This window comes from Sebastes fasciatus, chromosome 20, assembly GCF_043250625.1.
Source record: "Sebastes fasciatus isolate fSebFas1 chromosome 20, fSebFas1.pri, whole genome shotgun sequence".
NCBI lineage: Eukaryota > Metazoa > Chordata > Actinopteri > Perciformes > Sebastidae > Sebastes > Sebastes fasciatus.
The window spans coordinates 7,399,261-7,420,488 of NC_133814.1; the positions used below are offsets into that span (position 1 = coordinate 7,399,261).

At 41.1% G+C, this 21,228-nt stretch overlaps 2 protein-coding genes across 4 annotated transcripts in view; one reads left to right on the forward strand and one right to left on the reverse strand.

Annotated features, from left to right (window-relative positions):
• Positions 1-21,228, reverse strand: part of LOC141758888 (sulfotransferase 2B1-like) — a 326,098-nt gene that overhangs the window by 124,961 nt on the left and 179,909 nt on the right. The gene's annotated exons all lie outside the window — the stretch shown is intronic.
• The window catches only part of LOC141758882 (CASK interacting protein 2), a 67,967-nt gene that overhangs the window by 4,050 nt on the left and 42,689 nt on the right, over positions 1-21,228 (forward strand). For all 3 annotated transcript variants that reach the window (XM_074620653.1, XM_074620654.1, XM_074620655.1), the window contains exon 2: positions 1,263-1,709. In XM_074620653.1, the coding sequence (XP_074476754.1) occupies positions 1,616-1,709 (94 nt within the window). In that variant the 5' untranslated portion in view covers positions 1,263-1,615. The remainder of the gene's footprint in view (positions 1-1,262; positions 1,710-21,228) is intronic.

Below are 21,228 nucleotides of genomic sequence, written 5' to 3' on the forward strand. Positions count from 1 at the left end.
CTGGGTTGATTTACCGAGTTGATAACCACCGTCATAGGACCGCTTAGCGTGATCTAGTTTGTTAGGGTTAGTGAAGCCAGATAACGAGAAGATACCCTGGGTATGTTGAACTCACTTCGTAGTACAGGCCTAAGGCTAACTGGTTTTGTTTTGAAGCAGTGCCGGTCAGCTTTGCCTCATCTTCCTCCTTGGAAAGAAAAATGCAGATGTTTTTCCAAAGACGTAAACTGGCAGAACGCCAGACACGGTTTGGACTGAAACGATGCTTCCTTAAAGTTCAGGGAATGTTATCGATGGACGGAGGCCTTATTCCTGCACGGGAAGAGTAACAGATTAGCTGCACACTGATGAGGGACGGGACTTCCTGGAACTGAGTGAACAAACAAATGTTGGGTCAAGTTAAAGTCACATGCCTAGTCATTGTTTTTGGACTAATCCTGTTGGCATTCATCTATCAAAAAGGGTTTTGTTGATTGATATTAAGTCATAACACTTTACCTTGGCACTCATGCTGCTGAATGGGGCAACTGGAACTAATAGTGATGCAACGATAAGTCGGTTCCCAGAAAATTCATCAATTCATTGTTATATAAGTAAAAATGACAAACATTTGCTGGCTTTCCGTTATTCCTCTAGTTTCCAAAATGTGGGAAATGCAGTTTTTTGCTGTTTTTTAATCATTATAAATGGAATATCTTTGTGTTTTAGAATGCAGTTCGGACAAAACAAGACATTTGAATGTGTCATCATAGGCGACTGGAAACTGTGATGGACATTTTTCCACAAATTTCTGTCATTTTATTCACTAAATGGTTCATCGATTAATCACAAAAAACAAGTGACAGGTTTAATCGATAAAGTAGCTCTAACAACAAAACGTAGAACCAAAAACAAATGGGAACCCACTTGTAAAAAACGTGGAAGAGAACGGGATACAGCGTTGGAGATGGAGCCCCGTTTAACAGAAGCAGCCATACAAGATCTTTACCCGATTAAAATAGTCCAAAATTGGCAAAACTATGATTTAAATTGAAACTATGTGATCCAAGAATAAGTAAAGAAAAGTACAAATTTGAGCAAGCATTCAGTGCCACAGCTCCTGTCAGCAATAAAGAAGTATTTAGGTTTGATACCCAGCCCTACACATTATACTGTATGGTAAAAAACGGCAGTGTCATAGTTATGGTAGTGCTACAAAGAGGCCACGTTTTGCATGGAATGTATTTTGCATATTATCTTAAAGTGATTTCTGTCTTTTGCAGTGTGATGGCAGGTTGGGGTGCTGCTGCCTCCAGGTTGACAGAGACGGACTATGACCATACACTCAGCCCAGCATGCAACTAAACCTCTACTAGTCCTGCTGTAACTCCAGATCCAAGATCAGCACCAAACAGCCAGCACCCATCGGAGAGAATGGACCCAAACTCCAACAGCGAGAGGAAAAAGATATCCTGGACCAGTTCACCTGAGGCCCCTTCACTCTATTCACCAACATCACCTCATAGCCGGGATTCGGCAGCTACCTGTTAGCTTGCTGACAAATGTTTGCTGAAACTGTTCGCCTGAAGGAGCATTGAAAAAGACAAGAAACAATTCAGTGGTTAGGTGTGTAATCATGGGGAAAGAACAGGATCTGCTGGTGGCAGTGAAGACTGGCGATCTTCTGCTGGCGCACAAACTTCTCTCCAAAGTCAAGTGCAACAAAACCAGTGAGTATGGAGCTAACAGGGGACAGAGGGATACATGGTTTTCTGTTATTACTAAGTGTTTGTTCTGTGCTCTGGGCCTGGGAGTGTTTCCACGATGAAATAGATAGCAGAGCCAGAGCTACCGCCATGGGAGGATGTCACTTCTTTAACCAAGGGAGTTTCTGCGCGATAACCACAAGATCAGGTTCAGCTGTCGACCACAAAACACAGCCCCCTCCAGCAGTCGGGTCAGGGACAATTTGGGACTAAGTGGATTCAAACTGCGGCACAACACAAGCTAATCTCCTAAACACAGACCCCTGCAGCTCGTGCGTCTCGCTGTGTGGGTTGCAGGGGTCTTTTCTTCTGCTCTCACATGTCCTTATCTGCGTAGATTCCAAGTCAGGCGACAAGCGAGCCCTCCGCAGCAACATTGTTGCAAATGACAGGGCTCTCCCTTATCCAAGCCTGGGGAAAGTTAAGGCCAAGCAGGCTGTGAAGTTGAAGACTCTCTTTGTGGCGTTATCTGTTCTGGGCTTTCATCAGTATGGCTGGCTGCTCAGTGACAAGCTCTGGGAACAAAGCTGGGGCTGTCAGGAAAAAGCCTGTTACACACTGTACACACACTACACAGACAGCGAGCGCCGCTTGGCAGAGAATATTTAAAAAGTAATATTGTCTGCTTTTGTACTGCTGTGCGCCTCTGTTTGTGAGCAGCCAATGGCTGCCAAACTGGCTGGGAAAATGCGGCTGGGGAAAAGTGAATGAGTAATATCCTCTGCTGTTTTATAAACCGCCATCAAGGTACCCTTGAGCGAGGTACTCCATGTGTTGTGGAAGAGCAGCTCAGTCTTAATACAAATACCCAGCTTTAAAAAAAAAAAATTTAGATAAATGCTTAAATATATACAAAATAAATATATAGATATTTTAATCAAATGAAAGAAGAAATACAGAAATAAAAAGTGAAACAAATAAATAAATAATGAACAATTCTTAAGAAAATGTATTACCAGATTAATTACCAATATTATTTATGCATTTAATTCTGTATTTATTTCAGCATGCATTTATATATTAATTCTTATATTTATTTATTTATGATTAAGTAATTTTTTAGGAAAATATTTGTAAAGGCCTTTACACACTGGGGGCGTGAGGAATGAACGACGTGAAAATGCGTAATACGTGTCTGCGAATATTATATGTCTAGGACTTTTATTGTGAAAAGTTAGAAGGGAGGGATTGGATCTGGTATGCGCTGCCTTTGTAAAGGTTGAAAGGAGTCATAAAGTTCGCTGTCTTGGTTCGGACTACGGCGCCTCTGTGGTCGTGTCTAGAAGGTAACCCATAAGTTACGAAAATGTGCAAAAACCCTGCGAGACTCGCTACCCGACGACCTATCATGACCCCATTTGAGGTCAATGCCTAACCTCAACCATCTCGCGAGAGTTTCGCAACTTGTGGGTTAGCTTCTAGACACAACCAGCCTCTGTATTGTTTCATAGGCGCAACTCAATCCGTTCCGCACAATGTGATTGGTTGATGCCTTTATGTGCATTGCGAAAGCTCAGAAAAATGTACCTCATTCCGGGAAAAAAAACAATGCCGCTTTTTTGCAGCGTAAAGGCCTTTGCAAACCAAATTTTTCGGATGATTAAAAATAAATACGACCTCACGTTGTGTCAATCACGTTTACACTCTGACTCCGAAACTTTCGTCCATCATTAAAGTTCTCGGAACAAGTTCTATTTTCTGCGTTTTTTCGCATCAGTCTAAAGGCGAAAGAGGGTTGTTTGACCACTCAGAGCCACCGTTAGAATGGCGTCTAATAAACATTCACTTTGTATCCCAGCACAAAGCACTTTACGATAAAGAAATGAAAGAATATAGAGATGCCGAATTTAATGATAGTTTGGAATTGGGGACGGTCGAGATTAGATGGCAGTGTTGTGCTCTAGGCAGCTAAACGATGGCTTCTTGCTAATATCATTCATTCATTAGCCCTGTTTGGGACTAGCGCTATCCATTGCACCCACGTAATTAATTCAGTTTTGTCTTGTACTGCACATTTTTTTTTTCTGTGCGTAACGTTTTTTTATCGGATGACGGATTAAAAAAAGACCTTAATATTCATATTCTGTGTGAAAGTATTCATGACAAAAACAACAGTTAGAAAAAACATATTGACGTGCGAGAAAAACGCCACCGGTGTGTAAAGGCCTTAACTGTGTGAAATGAAGCGGGGTGTTTGTCAAAAAGACCATAGTTTACATGCTCAGTTGACTTTATTGACAAAGATATTGATGACATTTGTGCAAGAAAGTGTGAAATTGTTGCTCAAATGGACAGAAAATGCCATTTGCCTGTGTATCTCTTAATCTCCCGCCGTCATACTGACTCCCACGCGCATGCACACGCTGCTTTCAACACCACTAATCCTCGAGGACCTTCGCAGAACTTTGTCAATGGTGTAATCATTTGTCACTTCAGTCATAGCCTGCAGTGTCTGACAGCAGTGCAGCAGATGCTGCAGCTGGCAGTGAGGGCTCTGCAGATGACCTCCACTGTCTCACATCCACGGAGCGGCCCTGTCAATAAGGGCTGATTGATCGGTTGGTTGGTAGTGACCTGCTTTGGAAGGTTTTTAAAACCAGCCACTCCAAAAATAGTTATGTACATATAAATGGAGTGTGTAATGTACTACCTGTTCATTATTTATTTTACTTACTAATTAAAACTCTGAATTCTGTCATTAACTTCAAATGTGTCTGTAACAGGGAGACTCGTGGGTACCCATAAAACCCATTTTCAATCACATATCTTGAGGTCAAAGGTCAAGGGACCCCTTTTAAAATGGCTATGCCAGTTTTTCCACGCCAAAATGACATTGTTGGTACCAATGGCAACCACAATAATGATGCATACATTGGGGCTGCACAATTAATCGAATATTAATAGCGATCACGATTTTAGCTTCTCACAATTGAATGAACATGATTGCCTGCGATATTGACGTTTAAAATGCGTGCTCCGCTCATGGAAAACTGCATATCACATTAAGCACTTCCTAAACTAACAGCCAGCCACCAGCTGGCGATCGAAATGTTATAGCTTCACTTTTGGGGAGCCGTCATGCCGCTGCGCACACACCCTACAACAGCAGCCTGTTAAAAATCTCTCCTGAATGTTGCGGCAGCAGTACAGAGTAGAAGGGTCATATACTGTATATTACTTGTTTTCCCGTCTGCTCTCTGGGCGCGGCTGGATCCTCGTATGCAGCGGTGCACCAGCTGCAGTGTATGAACACAACAGACAACTGAGTTCCCAGTTCACCCGTCCGGGAGCGTTATTGTAGCAGCCACGGTGCTGCGTGTGGTGTCGCGGACATGCGGTCTCTTTCTCCACAGCACATTTAGTTTAGCAGGTTGTCAGCCGTGTGTCTGCCCGGCGTAACGATACTCTGTCGGAGCGGCGTAACTTTAGCGAGTGTCCGACAAACTGTGTGTGTTTGTGCTACGTTAGCAGCTGTAGCTCTGGTGGTGACTTCGTGCTACCCGTAATCACAAACATAGGGTCTGTCAAGCGGCGCTTTTCTCCCTTTGGTGACAAGCTGCTCCACTGAGTTTTTTAATTAATTGTTAATTTTTCTTTTAATTGATTTAACCGATAAAATTCTTAATATTGGTTAAAGGTTAAACGGTTAATTATTAACATCCCTATAATTATCATTTTGGCCATAATCGTGGAGCCCTAGTATACATAAAAGGGATATGACGCCATTGACAGGTGACCAAAATGAAACGGGCCGTTACCTTGAGCAAACCTTAATATGATTTTACCTTAAAGTCATTTATCAAACAGAAATACCAAAAGTCCTCTGATTCCAGGTTATCCTGTGTGAGGAATTACTGATTATCCCCATTTTATATTGTGGTAAATTTAAATATTTTTGGATCTTGGACGGTTGGACAAAATAAATAACTAGAATATGTTACCTCGTGCTCATGGAAATTTCATACAAAGCTTTTGCTTTTTAATCTTTACAATGGTTAAAGTGGTTATGCAAAGGGGCCGCCGCTTAGTTCCTGAGTTTAGTTCTTGGGTCTCCTTAGTTCCTCGCAATAATTGATCAAAAACAGCGAATATGTTTAAAACAGGAGTTTTCTGACAATTCTGACACTGTTGGCCCCCCCCTCAGACAAAATCAAGACTACTTCCCCCCCACCTAATGTTAAAGCTGTCTGGGAGGTGGCAGAGCAGACTTGCAGTGTCCCGAGGGGATTAGTGGTGGCACTGAGGCTGGCTGATGGACAGGGAGCTGAGATAGGAGGTTTCTTCTCCGATCAGCCATCTGCTGACATCAGGTTGGCTACTCAGTCAATTTAAGTGGACTTACCACGGCCTGCCTCTTTTTGCTTAGGTGGTGCAAGCAGACGAATCAGGTGGACTCATTGTAGATAGATAGAGCGGTTACACAGAAGGCTGCAGCCTCTGTCCAGCTAGCTCTAAAATGCATTGTGTTGCATTTAGAGTTACAGCTTGACGTGTAAAGTCATCTCGCTCCGCTCACATACTCTTGACTGGGAGTGGACTGAAGTGGGTGTTGTTCGCCCCTCCCTGAATGGGGACCATAAGAGACTAGAGGTTCTTCAAAGGTCTTTGTGATTACAATGTCTTTTGTTGCAACACATGCTTTGCTTTCATCTTGACCCACGGCCCAACCCTCTACTCTGTCACGGTAAATGCGAGGCCTTTAGGTAATTCTCAACGGACAGATGGACAAACAGCCAAGACAAAAAAGCAAAAAGATCATATTTGAACATCTATTGTGTCAGCTATTTGATCCGTACACAATATATTGATGACTCAGAACATCACAAAAACACACAGGTAACAGTAGTAAGCCATGCTAAGGTTGTGGTTGTGATTAACACATCATAATCACAACACTATTACGGTATTATCAGCTGAGTCCTAGTTGAATGCAAGTGAACAATATGTCAAAATGATGTGTTCAGGCTGGCCCATACTAGTAGTAATTCCTCACATTTAACAAGCTGGAACCAGAGAACGTTTGACATTTATGCTTGGAAAAACTACTTCAACTATTAACCAATTGACATAAGAGTTGGCAATTAGTCTTTCTGCCCATCAACTAATTGATTAATCAAGTATCAAGAGTATTGATTCGAATAATGTTTCAAGTCCACAGGAACTCTGCTGAGATTTGTTATGATAATTTTTTGTTATGAGACAGCTCTAAAGATCTGAAATCCTCACATCAGCTTCAACACCAGTGAAACTCATTGCTTTAAATTGGTAGTTCCCATTGGGAACTTACTTAAGAATTCTGTGCACACTTCAAAAACAGAAATTCACAATCCATACTGGTGGCGTTTTTTCTGTTATTGATGAATCATTAATGACCTTTCTGCAATAAGTTATACTTTCTAACTTTCTTCAGAAAACGTAGGCCTGTTCACTGTAAGCATCTCTCTATTCACAGCTTGGTTTTGCAGATATATCCCTGTACTGTTAACTTAAGTGTTAAGTGTCATTTGAAGCTCTACTGGTGATCTCATTCATCATCAAATCATTATGCTTTAAGATGCCATTTCTTTTCTTTATGCCTTCGCACCGGGGACAGCCGTGGCACGGAGGCATTATGTTTTCGGGTTGTCTGCCCGTTCGCCCGTCCGTCCGTCCGTCCGTCCGTCCGTCCGTCCGTCCATTCGTCCATTCTTCAGTCCGTCCCATTCTCGGAAAGCCTGGAGGGAATTTCTCCAAATTTGGCACAAACGTCCACCTGGACTTGGGGATGAACTGATTAGAGTTTGGTGGTCAAAAGTCAATGTCACTGTGACCTATATGCTAATTATGACAATAACCTGCGGCCTCTGAACGTATCCGGCAACCTATACACAGCTATAGTGGGACACGCTGCACATAATTGCTGGGTGGATGGATAAACTGTTTGTTATGTTGTCCAGAAATAGTTCCGGCCTGTAACTTGCCCTAAAGCCACAAACTGTGATTTTTACATTTCTGTACAGATTAAACACACAAGATACAACATGTTCATTAGTGAGCTTTAGAGGTGTTTTTCACTTAAGACAGAGCCAGGCTAGCTTTTACCCCTGCTTCCAGTTTTAATGCTATTCTAGGCTAACCACATCCTGGTTCCAGCTCTGCACTTAACGGTCAGATATGAGATAGATTTTGATCTTCTCGAGAGAAGGAAAGAAAGCAAATAATAACGCGTTATCGCTAATTTGTTTTAACGGCACTCAGGAATCCATTGCTATCAACCATGCTAGCTTGTCATAAAGAAGGCTAAATAACGCTCCAACATTACGCTAAATTTTGGCGAGGAAAAACTGGTGTAGCCATTTTCAAAGGGATCCCTTGACCTCTGACATCAAGATATGTTAATGAAAATGGGTTCTATGGGTACCTACGAGTCTCCCCTTTACAGACATGCCCACTTTATGATAATCACATGCAATTTGGGGCAAGTCACAGTCAAGTCAGCACACTGACACACTGACAGCTGTTGTTGCATATTTGTCCACTCCCATGTTGATAAGAGTATTAAACACTTGACAAATCTCCCTTTTAAGGTACATTTTGAACAGATACAAAAAATTTGATTAATTTGCGATTAATCACAATTAAATATTTTAATCAACTGACAGCCCTACTAAATTACTAAGTAAGCCCTACTTACTTTAAGATATTACGTTTGGGTTCTTCCTTCCTTCCATCAGCACCTGCCTTTTCTTTAACAACCCCCACCTCCACCCCCCATCCTTTATCTTGGCTTCCTCCTTCCTTCATCCCTGTACCTTCAATTAGGGATGACCCATCTGGACTAGAGCCAGATTAGAAGTCTGATAGACTTAAGTAAGAAGTAAGAAGAGGTGTTTTTGTGTCTATGTGTATAAGAATGCGCTTGTGTGGATTAAAGCATGTGTGTTGTGTCCATGCATATTATACAGCATGTGCCCAAAACACACAAATAGTTGATTTTCTTTCAACTTTTCAAATCTTGTCTCATCACATTTTGAGTCTTGTTTTGAGTCTGTAGCAGCAGGGTGTTGCGGTTAGCCCATTAGCTAACCGGCTAACTGGGCTAATCACTCTTCTACTGTACTTTAATAGCCAGACAGTTGGGTTGCAGCCAAGTAGTGTGTGAACTGCTTTGGCGTTCACCTACTCTTGCACTGTATCAGACACGCACACACACACTGTCACACACACACACACACATTAATCCTGACCCCTCTCCTCCCCTGACAGATGGGGGCAGCTTGTCTAGGATTGCTTCGGAATTTACCAAAGGAATTAAGCAGTGCGTGTGTGGTTGCAAAAGACAGCGACATTTAATCTAGCATAACTAGCCTTTTATTACTAGCTCCAGGCTGCACATTGTCGAGTCTGGCACTCATCCTCTATGAGCTCCATTCTTTTCTCCTGTTACTTAAAAAACAAGCCGTCACTCAGACAGGTGCATGAATGCAGCATTCAGAGTGCGAGGCACGGTGTCACCGGTTTCTGCCTCTACATGCCCTGCAACTGTATTTATGTGTTTGGATTTTAATCTGTGGAAAGGTACAGAAAATACATACCTGTCGGCGGAGTATTCTGAGTTTGTGAAATTGCTTTTGTGCTTGTACAGACAAGGAAAATGTGATTGTCTGACAAGGAGGTCTCCTTGCGGTTTATTTACATGAATGTGTATACTGTATGTGTGTGGGTAAGGACCGTGTCTCCCGAATGGGAATTGGGCTGTGTCAGTATCTGGTAGCGGTAATGAGAATCAGCAGGAGAGGGTTGCTCTTGTGGCTTTGATCTTCTTGCGTTATCACACTGTTTTGATTCTTCCCGTCTCCGAATCGGAAGCAAATAGAAATCACAGTGTGCGGCGGCTGTTCATATCTCCTGGCTTTGTAGTCGTTTGATAGGCTACCGTGCCTCAGTATAAGATATAACATTACACCGTAATGAGAAAGTGCCTGGATAATAGTGTTTTGGATGTAATTTTGGTTAAAACATCATTGTTTGTGCACTTCTGTGACATGGGAGGTGGAATCAGAGATTGCTTCACTGATGTATTCAAGGTTGCGGTGCAACCAATTTGTTTTTCATCATCTGGCTTCCCCCCGCAGACCAAAGCAGGTTTTTAAGTCTCAAACTTTCAAATGATTGAAACTGTCTCGCCTTAAAGCTGCAGTTGGTAATTTTTATGAAAATAAATTTATGATGTTTGCTCAAACTGTCACTATATCCTGACAGTAGTAAAATCTGAAAAAAAAAATCATGTTCCTCTGTGTCCTCCGGTGCTCCTAATGGCATCTGAGAGATTTCACGGACCGGAGGAAAAAAAACAATCAGAGCCGAGCTCGAGCCTTGCCATCCCGGAGCATCTGTCAATCACTCGCAAACTTCGATCAAACGGTCAACGATCAAATGTGAATCGATGTAATGATTATTTCTCGCCTCAAATGTTTTCAGAAACATCTTGTAGTGTACTGTTTAGCTGTAAAATGAGAAAGTTTCTGACCCGGCAGCCATGTTGAGATCAGTTGAGGAAATACTAAGCATCGCCCACCAGCCGAAGCAAACTTTCTCATTTTACAGCTAAACAGCACACTACAAGATGTTACTGAAAACATTTGAGGCAAGAAATAGTCATTACAGTAACAGAATATTGATTCATATTTGATCAGCGCTGCCTAGTTTGACCGTTTGAATGAAAAGCCAATAGGAACGCTCTCTCTCTGAAATGACCTGTGATTGGCCAAAGTCTCCCGTCACGGGCTAGATTTTTTTAAAGCCTGAAAACAGAGCCATGAGGAGGTGCAGAAGTCTAGTTTTCTCTCAGAACACTTGAATTACAATATGCTGAAAGGTTATTATGGAATTTTTGTCCAATGATGCCAAAAACATTCTGCCTACTGTCGCTTTAAGTTTGAGAGGGGCTGGGGAAATGGCATCATTCGGTGGGGTTTGTATTGTGTTGATATAGTTTGTCAAGGCAATTACTGGCATAGTGTTTGATCAGACCAGTCTATGAGCGTGTATTATCTTTTGCCCTCGTCCTAGACCTTGTTTAAACACTTAAGTAAAATGTTTTTGCATCTCACTCAACCAAAAGTCCACATTATGTGGGGACAAGAGCGCATTGATCCTCGCCTCTTAGGTTAAATGAGAAATGTAATGACTTTTCCATTCATGTAGGGGTGCATGACCTCGTGCTGGTGTTTGGCATAAGTCCAATAATCACGATGGTTAACTAACTAGCTGGAGGGGTCATTAAGCAAAGGAGGATTTGTGAAATAGATTTTATTGTTTGTTTGTTGACCTCAGCAGCATAATCAGAAATAGCCTCAAGGCTTTGCTACTGAATTCTCACTATTTTAAAATGGAAATGAGCGAAGAGTTGGTGGAAACCAGTGTTCGAGCTTAAGGACGTCCTGTCGTCCCGGGGCTGCAAAAATCTGGGAGGATGAAAATACATTTTGGGACGAATTTGGGACGAGACTTGACAGAAAAATACCCTGCTAACGTTAGAATGAACAGCGACGAAAAATGAACGCAACTTTATTTTAGATATTGTAACACAAGTATAAAACAAGTCACTTGGCAAGGAAACCACCATCACTAGTGAGATGGAAAAGTCTTGGCTTTGTGAAAAAAAAAAACTTTATTAAAAAAGTGACAGTGGTAAACTGCTGCACACAGCAGACAGTGTAGACAACTCAACAGCATCAAAGGGTAGACAGTGATGAGCCAGCATTCACAAATACTTTTCAATTCCAGGCTGGAGAACTCTTTGTGAACCTGTGTCATATTTCTCTCATTACACCCCGGTCCTCTTCAGTAATAGCCGGTGGTTCTGGGATAGGGATTGGTTTCTGTCATTCCTCGGCAGCTTTGCTGCTTGACACGCAGCAAAGACAAAGAAAAGGAAAGGGAATATCTCATTAGACTAAAATGGAAGGGGATGGAGTATTTTTTCTGTGTTTGTATTTGGTTGAGGATAATCGTGGATTCATGTAGTCTTCTAAAATATCAGTGGAGTTATGTTTCTCCTTGTAAACACGTTGAAATGTGATTCCATGTGTCATACTCTCATTGTACCTGTTTGGAGGACAAATGCTTGTTGTTGGTGCAGTATCCTGTTCAGGCAATATGTCCGTCAAGGTGCCCGTCTGTGGGCAACACCAAAATAATGTTTAACAATGATCAGTATAATGTTTTATTAAGCTATAACTCATCAAAACTTGGGTTTAGTCTAATTTTCAGGACAAACACGACAAGATTCAGGATTTGGGACAACTGCTTGCAATTCACGACCGTCCCGGCATCTGGTCACCCTCGTTGCAACTGTTGCAAATTCGCTTTGCTGCCAGTATGAATGGTTTCAGTGCTAAATAGTCACAGGCGATTATATCACATTTTCGTGTTGTTTATTTGTCATGCCCCCTGGTGTGTTAAAACCTTTACTCCATCCATCATCTTTAACCGCTTATCGCGTGGGGGCTGGAGCCGATCCCAGCTGACATTGGGTGAAGGCGGGGTGCAACCTGGACAGGTCGCCAGACTATCACGCTCACATTCACACATACGGGACATTTAGAGTCAACAATGAACCTAACCTGCATGTCTTTGGGCTGTGGGAGGAAACTGGGGATCCCGGAGAAAACCCACACTAACACGGGGAGAACATGCAAACTCCACACAGAAGCGCCGGATTCAAACCTGTGACCCTCTTGCTGTGAGGCGACAGTGCTAACCACTGCACCACCGTGCCACCCTAAAGCCTTTACTGTACAGTTTATAACATCATATTGCCCAACCTCGGGTATATGATGAATATTAATAACCAACAAATTAGGTTTCCTCCAAGGTCAAATATTTTGAGGTAGTAAATTGGTCCAACCCAGAGCATGGAAATCATGAAGGAGCTCTGCAGAGAGTTGGGTAAGTAGAGTAAACAACAGAGGATTTGAATGGTATGTAAAGTGTTTGGTCCCTAAGGCTGAGACATGTTATGCAATATGAAACCTGCAGGTGTGTGTTCTAACCTCCTTGTTGTTTAGGAGGAAGTATACACATGTAGCAATGCCGGTTCACGTGCACACACTAATATACACAACGCAACACATCACTGCAGATCATCTGTTTCATTTCCACACTGGCTCATTGTCAGCGAAATATTGGATGGGTCTGACCTAGTTGCCAGAGGCACCGCGGGAGATTACTCCCTACATTTTTTAACAATGGAGCAAATTTATTAGATAATACGACCCGGAGCTGTTTTGATGTTGAGGGTTTTTCTCAAGACCTAGTTCCAGTTTATTCTTACAGCAAAATATGCTGTGATGGAGCAATTGATGAAGAATTGATAAAGTGTGCAACTTAACAAATGTGGTGCATATGTATGCCCTTGGGTGCGTGGTGTGCGCTGTTTACTGTCCTTTTCCTTCCTCTGTAGTGTTAGCAAACTCTGCCAGTTAACTCCAGCTGCATTAACAGTACATGCACACATGCCTGCGCCATCTGTTTACTTGAACACAATGTCATAAACACACACACATCATGCATACAAGCAAACAAACCAGTTCTGTTTCCATTCCCAGTCTATGTACAACACTAGTCTCCCTGTAGAAGCGGAGGTAAAACGAGAGACGTTGTGTCAGTGAACCACATTGGGATGCCCCCCCACTCACCTATGTAGAGACTGATGCTGATGTTGCTTCAGGGCTCGTTTGTCTCGGCAGGCAGTCGTACTCATTAACATTCATCACATATCAGGCAGTGAGTCTATGACTTAGCAGGATTACAGGCGATTGCACCTGACGATCAGATGTCTCTTCTAAGCATATTTGACAGACAGTGACATTTTTTGTGAAGTCCAAGTTCAACTCCAACCTGATTGAGGACATAATGAAACAAATATTTAATGTGAGGTGAAACATGACTTTACAGACGACTTTGGAAGAGTTTTGAAATTACATCAGAAAGAGCTTTTCATAGAGTGGTGCAGAAAGCAGCCCTGGACAGCTGCACACATCTACTGCATATGTAAGTGCATACATAATGTAAATATATTGCATATATGTAAGTTTTATAGATGGACTTCTTGAGTACAAACATTACTGGGTGTGTGCGTATACAAGGGGGCAAAACTGCTCTGGCAGCCGGTCACATGATTATAGTCAACCCTTTATAGATTTTGCATTGTTTGTACGTTCTTGTTGACAACAGTAGACCCCTGCAGAGTCCGACCACCAGATACCATTATCTATTTGACGTATTATTCTGAGGTTTGATTATTATCACCTGGTATGAAATAGGTAACGTGAGATCAGACATAAGTGTGATTTGACCTGGGGACCAGCGTCTGTTTGGTTGACACTCCGGTCAGAGTTCAAGTTAGATGAGCCCCTCTTGACTGGCCGCCGCCAGACACAGGTATAACGTTAATATAAATCTGGAGACTTGGATTTTGGTATCGTTAATAGTACAACCAGTCACACAGCAGCTCTTTGTGTGTCGGGCAGGTGAACATTAACATTAAATCCCTGACAGCTCTATATTTAATAGTGTGTTGCTGGTTGCTAGCTAACATTAGCTGTTACCTCTCAGTCGGAAACATAACGGCAAAAGTCAATACAATATTGCAGATATGTATGATTCAAATTTAACAAACGTTAGTTAACATTAGCTAACGTTTGCTAACGTTCGCTAATCCGTGTACGTGATATTCTTGCCGTTCAAGTGGTTAAGTCGTGAGAACACCGCTGCTAGTAGCTGCAACATGGAAGCTACTGTCGGCGCCCTAGAAGCCACAGAGGCTAACAATTTAGTAAGCTAGCAAGGCATAATGACAGAGGAAAGAGATGAGGCCATTGGGAATATCAGCTTTTTTTATCAGACGATAAGTACGATAAGATTATGAAGAAAAACTCGTCAACATCTTAATTTGGAATCCACCGAAAATGAAGTTCCATGGCCTCCACCATTTCTGAAAACTTCAGCAAACACGTAGTAACTCCTTAATTCTGAGCTTTCAGAAAATTTCCACCTATGAAGTTTTGAATACCACAAGAGGGGGGCGTTCATATGGACCCGGTAAACACGACCCCATTTGAAGGCAGCATGTAGGAGGTTGCATTGTTGGGTAATGTAGGCGGCAGGTTTTGACAAGGAAAGAATGTGTGGAATAAAAATGGTTCTGCTCCATCTATTTTGATCTTCTTTTGTAAACCGTGGTTGTGACAGTGTTATAGGAGTGTACTCACTCTTTAAAACACTGTATTGCTGCAAATAACATCTGATTTGCTCTTTGTTGGTTTATATTCAGCCTCGGGCATTGATATTTTCAAGCTTTAAACAGTGATGACGTTGCCATACAGCCTTGACAAATCAATTGAAGCTAATGGACTATTGTGGCAATTAAGCTTAAGCCCAACCATGGTGTAAAAAAATTAAACCTGTCCTGTCATTTACTCAGTTCTTGTATGCAACCTTTGAAACATCACCACATCACCAGATACCACGGTATCCCACCTTTTGCTGAAAGTCTCACCACTTTGCAGGAGCTATTTTTGAAGCTGGAGTGACTCTTCTCATTTTTTTTTTGTCGGGAAAGCCGTGGCAGCAGCAGCAGCAGCAGCAGCTCAAGCTGACACAGGCAATGTCCTCCTCACCACAGAGAGCTGGATGATGGCTCCCTGTTGATGAGACTTAACATCCCAGTTTGTTTTTACACTCCTCACACAAACACTCACACATGCACACTCCTATAGGGATTTTGTCACCACCTTATCACCTGCCAAGTATGGAGGACGGAACTTGCCAAAATCTAAAATAAATAAATGACTCGATAAATAAATAAATATGTCATTAAATGTAGCAAAAATAATATTACAAATAAATGTAGCCATTAATTAATTGATAAAATGTGACAAATTGATATTTCTGTTTTAATTTTCTTTATCTATTTATCTTTGTATTAATTCCATTATTTATTACTCCTCTGTTTGATTTTCCCTTTTATTTTTGGATTTATTTTTAAATGTATACATTTATTTATTTCTGCACAATTTTCCCTTTGCATTTCATAAAAAATAAATGCAAAAATAAATGAATAAATGAATAAAAAAATTAATAAAGAATAAATACATAAATAAATAAAAGAGACTATTAAACAGAAGAGCAAACAAATAAGGGAATTAATACAAAGATAAATAAATAAAGAAGCAGATTAAAACAGAAATATCAATTTATGTCACATTTTATCAATTAATTAATGGTTACATTTATTTTTAATATATTTCTTTGCTACATTTAATTTATTATATTTATCGAGTAATTTATTTATTCCTTTTTGATTTTGGCAGATTCCGTACTTCATACCCAAGGACGCTGACACTGCTAAAGCCAAGCTGGAGACATTTTGATTTAAGGTTGCAGACGCCTTCATGGATTATGAACCCGTATTTCTTTTTTTGTTTTCTTACATTTTAAATCCTATTAAAATGTCTCACTGTAGACCTGGTTGCAATAAATAACAAGCACATCATGTTACATGCAGAAACAAATACGTTCTTAATCATGTTTTTGGAGCCTTATTAGGAATTCTGTGGGACTATTGTAGTGAAGCAAAGTCCCCGCTCTGCCTCGGTGGTTTGGTTCGGGGCACTGTGTTTACCCTCTCAGTAATCAGTGCAGTTAGATGGATGTGTTCCTCAGATAAGTGCTTCCCTTGATGAGGTCCTTACCTGACCACAAAGCAGTTATCTCCAGAGAGGGATGATGACCTTAAATTACCCCCTCTTCCCGCTCCCCTGTATTTTGGTGTCGCCCCAGGCCACTGTGGCTGTAGTGTTTGTGTGCTGGCTACCTTGTCCTCGTCGCGTTCTTCCCAACCCACAAACAACTCCTGAATCAAGTGTCCTTTTCTGCGTTTGTTAATGAGAAGCCGGTGTGGGTGGGAGTGGGTTTGAATTCCCAGTGGTAATAACTCCAAGGAATATTTAGGGAAGATATAGAGGGAACACTTTAACACAATTCCAAAAAAACACATTATTTTTTATACCCTTTATGTTGTCAAACAGCAGTGGAAAGGCTTTTCTGTCTTTTTTTCTAAAACATTGAAATAGAGAAGTCAATCTTGCATAGTCTTTTAGAATGACTAAATTGGGGCCAAAAATACGCTGTAATAACATGCATTTCAGATATCCTCAGATGTTAAAGTAAAAGGGCAAATGTCAGAAAGCTGCACTCAACAAATCCACTAGATTTACCATCAGTACAATGTGAGACGGCTTTTGTATCAAGCAACATTTAAGATGCACCAGAGCAGACTTTTATGTTAAAATACACTTTCATATCAACCTAAGTCACAAAGTATTGCTGCAGTAGAGAAAAGATCCCACCCTCATTAACCAAGACAGCTGGACTCACCAATATTACATATTCAAAGTTGCACTAATCAGTATTTTTATATTAAGAATGGGTCAAATTCAGTCCAGGCAGCAACCTCCGGGTCTGAAAAGTGAAGCCGCATCTCTTTGCAAATGAAATAAACTATTGACAGAGTTAACCTTTGCATCTAAACTGGTAATTAAAAACTGAGTGTCACAAAGCATAATATTGCATTTCAATGTTTTCTTACACCCCTACTGCTGACTACCTGCTCAGCAGACGCAGTTATAGCAACTAGCTGGTGAACACAGTGGATCATTTCACAGCTAAAAAAGATAGATATTTTTCTCTAAATGAATGTTAATGTTGCTCCATGTCTGCTATATGTGCTTACAGGCAATAGTTTGCCTCCATATTGTTTTAAGTTGATTGCAGCTGTGTGCGGCTCTATTTCCCAAGCAACGTTTCCCCTCGGGGAAAATAAAGTATACGTTTTCTTGTTATCATAGAGTCAAAAAATTCTTGCTGTGACTTGGCTGAGAGAAATGGTAGACTACATGTTGAAGCCTGATCGATTTAAAGCTTGCCGTCTTTCACGACTGGTGGGGCATACGTCATTCAGTGATTGGAATGGAGGTGCCACGGATCAACTTTGCTGTTCCACCTGACAACACCAACAATTAAATGTTTACATTAGGGCTGTCAATCGATGAAAAGATTTAATTGCAATTAATCGCATGATTGTATATAGTTAATTGGGATTATTTGCAAAATAATCTTAAATTTGTTATCTGTTCAAAATGTACCTTAAAGGCAGATTTGTCAAGAATTTAATTCTCTTATCAACATGAGAGTGGGCAAATAAGCTGCTTTATGCAAATGTATGTATATATTTATTACTGGAAATCAATTAACAACACAAAACAATGACAAACTCTCACAGGTATTGCATTTAGCATAAAGAATATGCTCAAATCATAACATGGCAAACTGCAGCCCGACAGGCAACAACAGCTGTCAGTGTGTCAGTGTGCTGCCTTGACTATGACTTGCCCCAAATTTCATGGGATTATCATAAAGTGGGCATGTCTGTAAAGGGGAGACTCGTGGGTACCCATAAAACCCATTTTTTATTCACATATCTTGTGGTCAGAGGTTAAGGGACCCCTTTGAATAGTTTTTCTGTGCCAAAAGTTTGCGTAACTTCGTAGCGTTATTTCTCATTCTTCCCGACATGCTTCATTCCTTAGGTTTTTTAGTTTATACCTTCACTCTAGCTCAAAAACTGAGCCTGCTATAGCCATGCCAGTTGTTCCTCGCCAAAATGTAGCGCAAGTTTGGAGTGTTATTTAACCTCCTTTTAGACAAACTAGTATGGTTGGTACCAATGAATTCCTCAGGTTTAGTTTCATATTAGGGATGCTAATTCTGAAAAAAACATTTTAACCAATAACCGACCATCATTAAGCAATTATTAGCCGTTAACCGAAAAGATTAGTGCGTCTCATGTAGCGGTGCGCCAGCTGCAGTGTATGAGCACAACAGACACATTAATCCCCAGTTCATTCGTTCAGGAGCGTAACTGTAGCAGCCAAGGTGCTGCGTGTACACATGCAGCCACTTTCCCAGTAAAATTCTTAATGTCGGTTAACGGTTAAACGATTAATTATTAACATCCCTATTTTATATAATGCCAGTATCTTTACTCTATCTTTAAAACTGAGCCCGCTACAACCTAAAAATTGCAAGTTGCGTTAAAGAAATTGGTGGCGTTAAAACGAATTTGCGTCAACTTTGATGGCCCTAATTTACATATATAATCATGGTTTCATGAATTAAAGTAAACCTGCAGGAACCATTTGTTGTACAACTAGACAAAAGAAGGCCAAACAGTCTGACATGAGGTCGTTAGGCATCCCAGATGGATGTGTCAGTTGTGTTCCTCTGTAACATAAACAGGATAAAATGAGCCATTGTCGTGCTCACTTTTGTTCCAGACGACCCACTTTTGTCGGGGCCATTATTGGTCTGATGTTGTGTAGTCTGAACCCAGAGTTAATAGAAATCCTTGCATTTCCTAGTGATCTCTTACCAACATGTAAAATGATGCAGCGTGCCTTAACAGACTAATGCAATGTGATTTGTTTTATTTTTATGCATTTTCCATCCAGTTCTGTATTTGCGTGGACCGTGATCAAAGACATTTTAAAATGAGTTTTGCAGCCGTGCAAACCAAAGCAACAGACGCCTCTGCCAGCTGCAGTCGTTGAAAGAGACAAACACGAGCGCGCCAGCTTTTTTTGTTGTCTCTTTATTTTTTTATTTACATTTTCCAGCCTCTTCGTCCTTCTGTGTGTTCTCACTCCGAAGAGGTTCAGAGCTATTTGCGCACACTTCTCTGTGAGTGTTTTTAAAAAGTCCTCGCATGTTTCCTTGTTCACACACCTGACAAAACATTCCCCTTCATCTCACCTGAATGGAGGTTCATCTTTCCTCCTCCTCCTCTTCCTCTCTCTCTCTCTCTCTTCCCCTCCTCTTTTGGAGCGTTCCTTCGCTCCTCAGTGAACTACGTTCTTTACATCAAAGCGCCAGGTTCTCTTTCTTCTGTCCAGGACGCTTCAGCTGCTCTGAAAAAGGGTTTCAGAGGGAGCGTTGGCAACAGTAGTTCAGAGCTTTATGCATCTGATGAGGTTATCAAAACACAGCGTCACGTGGTTTTCTTTGCTTTGTGTTTGATGTAACCATAGAAGACATTAGAGGGCTTCCACGCTGACAACTCTTCAGCTCTTTGCATTCAGTAATTTGTGTTTTCTGTGGATGTCTGGGTTTCAGCGGGGAGCAGAAGTCTGTAATTTCCCCGTCTCTGCAAGAAAACAACGCTTGAGATTTACTACACATCTGTTTGCACCAAGTCCTCTGTGTGTGAGGGGTGGGGGTGCAGTTGAAGAGTCAACACACTGGTACTTTAATTGATCCCGTTGTCAGAAGGAGCCCCCTACTACTTTTGTGCGAAGAGGGGAGGAGGGAGGAGGGAGGGGATGGAAAGCAGAAGGGAGAAAAAGGCAGTCTTATAGACACACAGAGTCAGAGAGACAGCAAGCGAGTAGGATAACATGGTGGGTGTGCTATGCGAGGAATGCCGGCTCATGTTGTAACTAGAACTCCTGAAAGGCCCTGTTCTTTCCATACCGCCGGGACAGTTTAGACCCCCGTTTTGGCAAGCAGCCCAACGCCCAACCCCTCTATCTGTCTCATTATCAATGCGCCTTTTTGTGCCTTCAGGCTCTTGTTTTTATGCATGCGAGTCTTTAGCAGCTACAGCATGTAAACTTCCCTGGACCGCTGCAAAAAGATCACATCAAATATATAAAGCAATGCCTGGACCCTGTTTGTGCACATTAAGTTGGAGACACCCCAGGTGAATTGGGTAAAAAAAATGTAGCCAATAGATACCACCATGATTACTTACATCAAGTAAGTAAGTAAGCAAGTTTTCTGAAATGTATGTTTAAATATACAAATAAGGAGTTATCGTATCAATTATGTGCTAATTTGCATATATTTCCGAATAAAGCCAGGGTCAAAATTCATGTTTAATTTAGTTGACATTAGGGTTGCCAAAGTTAATGTGATAATAGCGCGTTAACGCAAATTTATTTTAACGGCATTATTTTCTTTAATGCATTGACGCAACTTGCGATTTTTAGATATTAATAGATAGACAGCCCGAATTTGTTCGACAGCTCTAATTTTTGTTTTTGTTTTACTGAAAATGTATGTTTAAATATGCAAATTAGGCATATCTTAGCACATATGTGCTAATTTGCATGACTTCCAGATAAAGCCAGGTTCAATATTCTTGTTTCACTTTGTTGAAATATTTGAGTCAAAGGTTTTTAATGAGGGGATTATGGATATCTCTTTTTATCACTCCATAAATCTGAAAATACTGTCAACAGCCATAAACAATCTTTTGCCATGTTTTTAGCAATAAAATGTTGTGTAAATCAGGCTATGAATGATATATGAACAAACCCCTCTGTAAAAACCTTCACAATATAGATGGGAATGAAACTGGAATGTTTGGTGGATGTAAGTG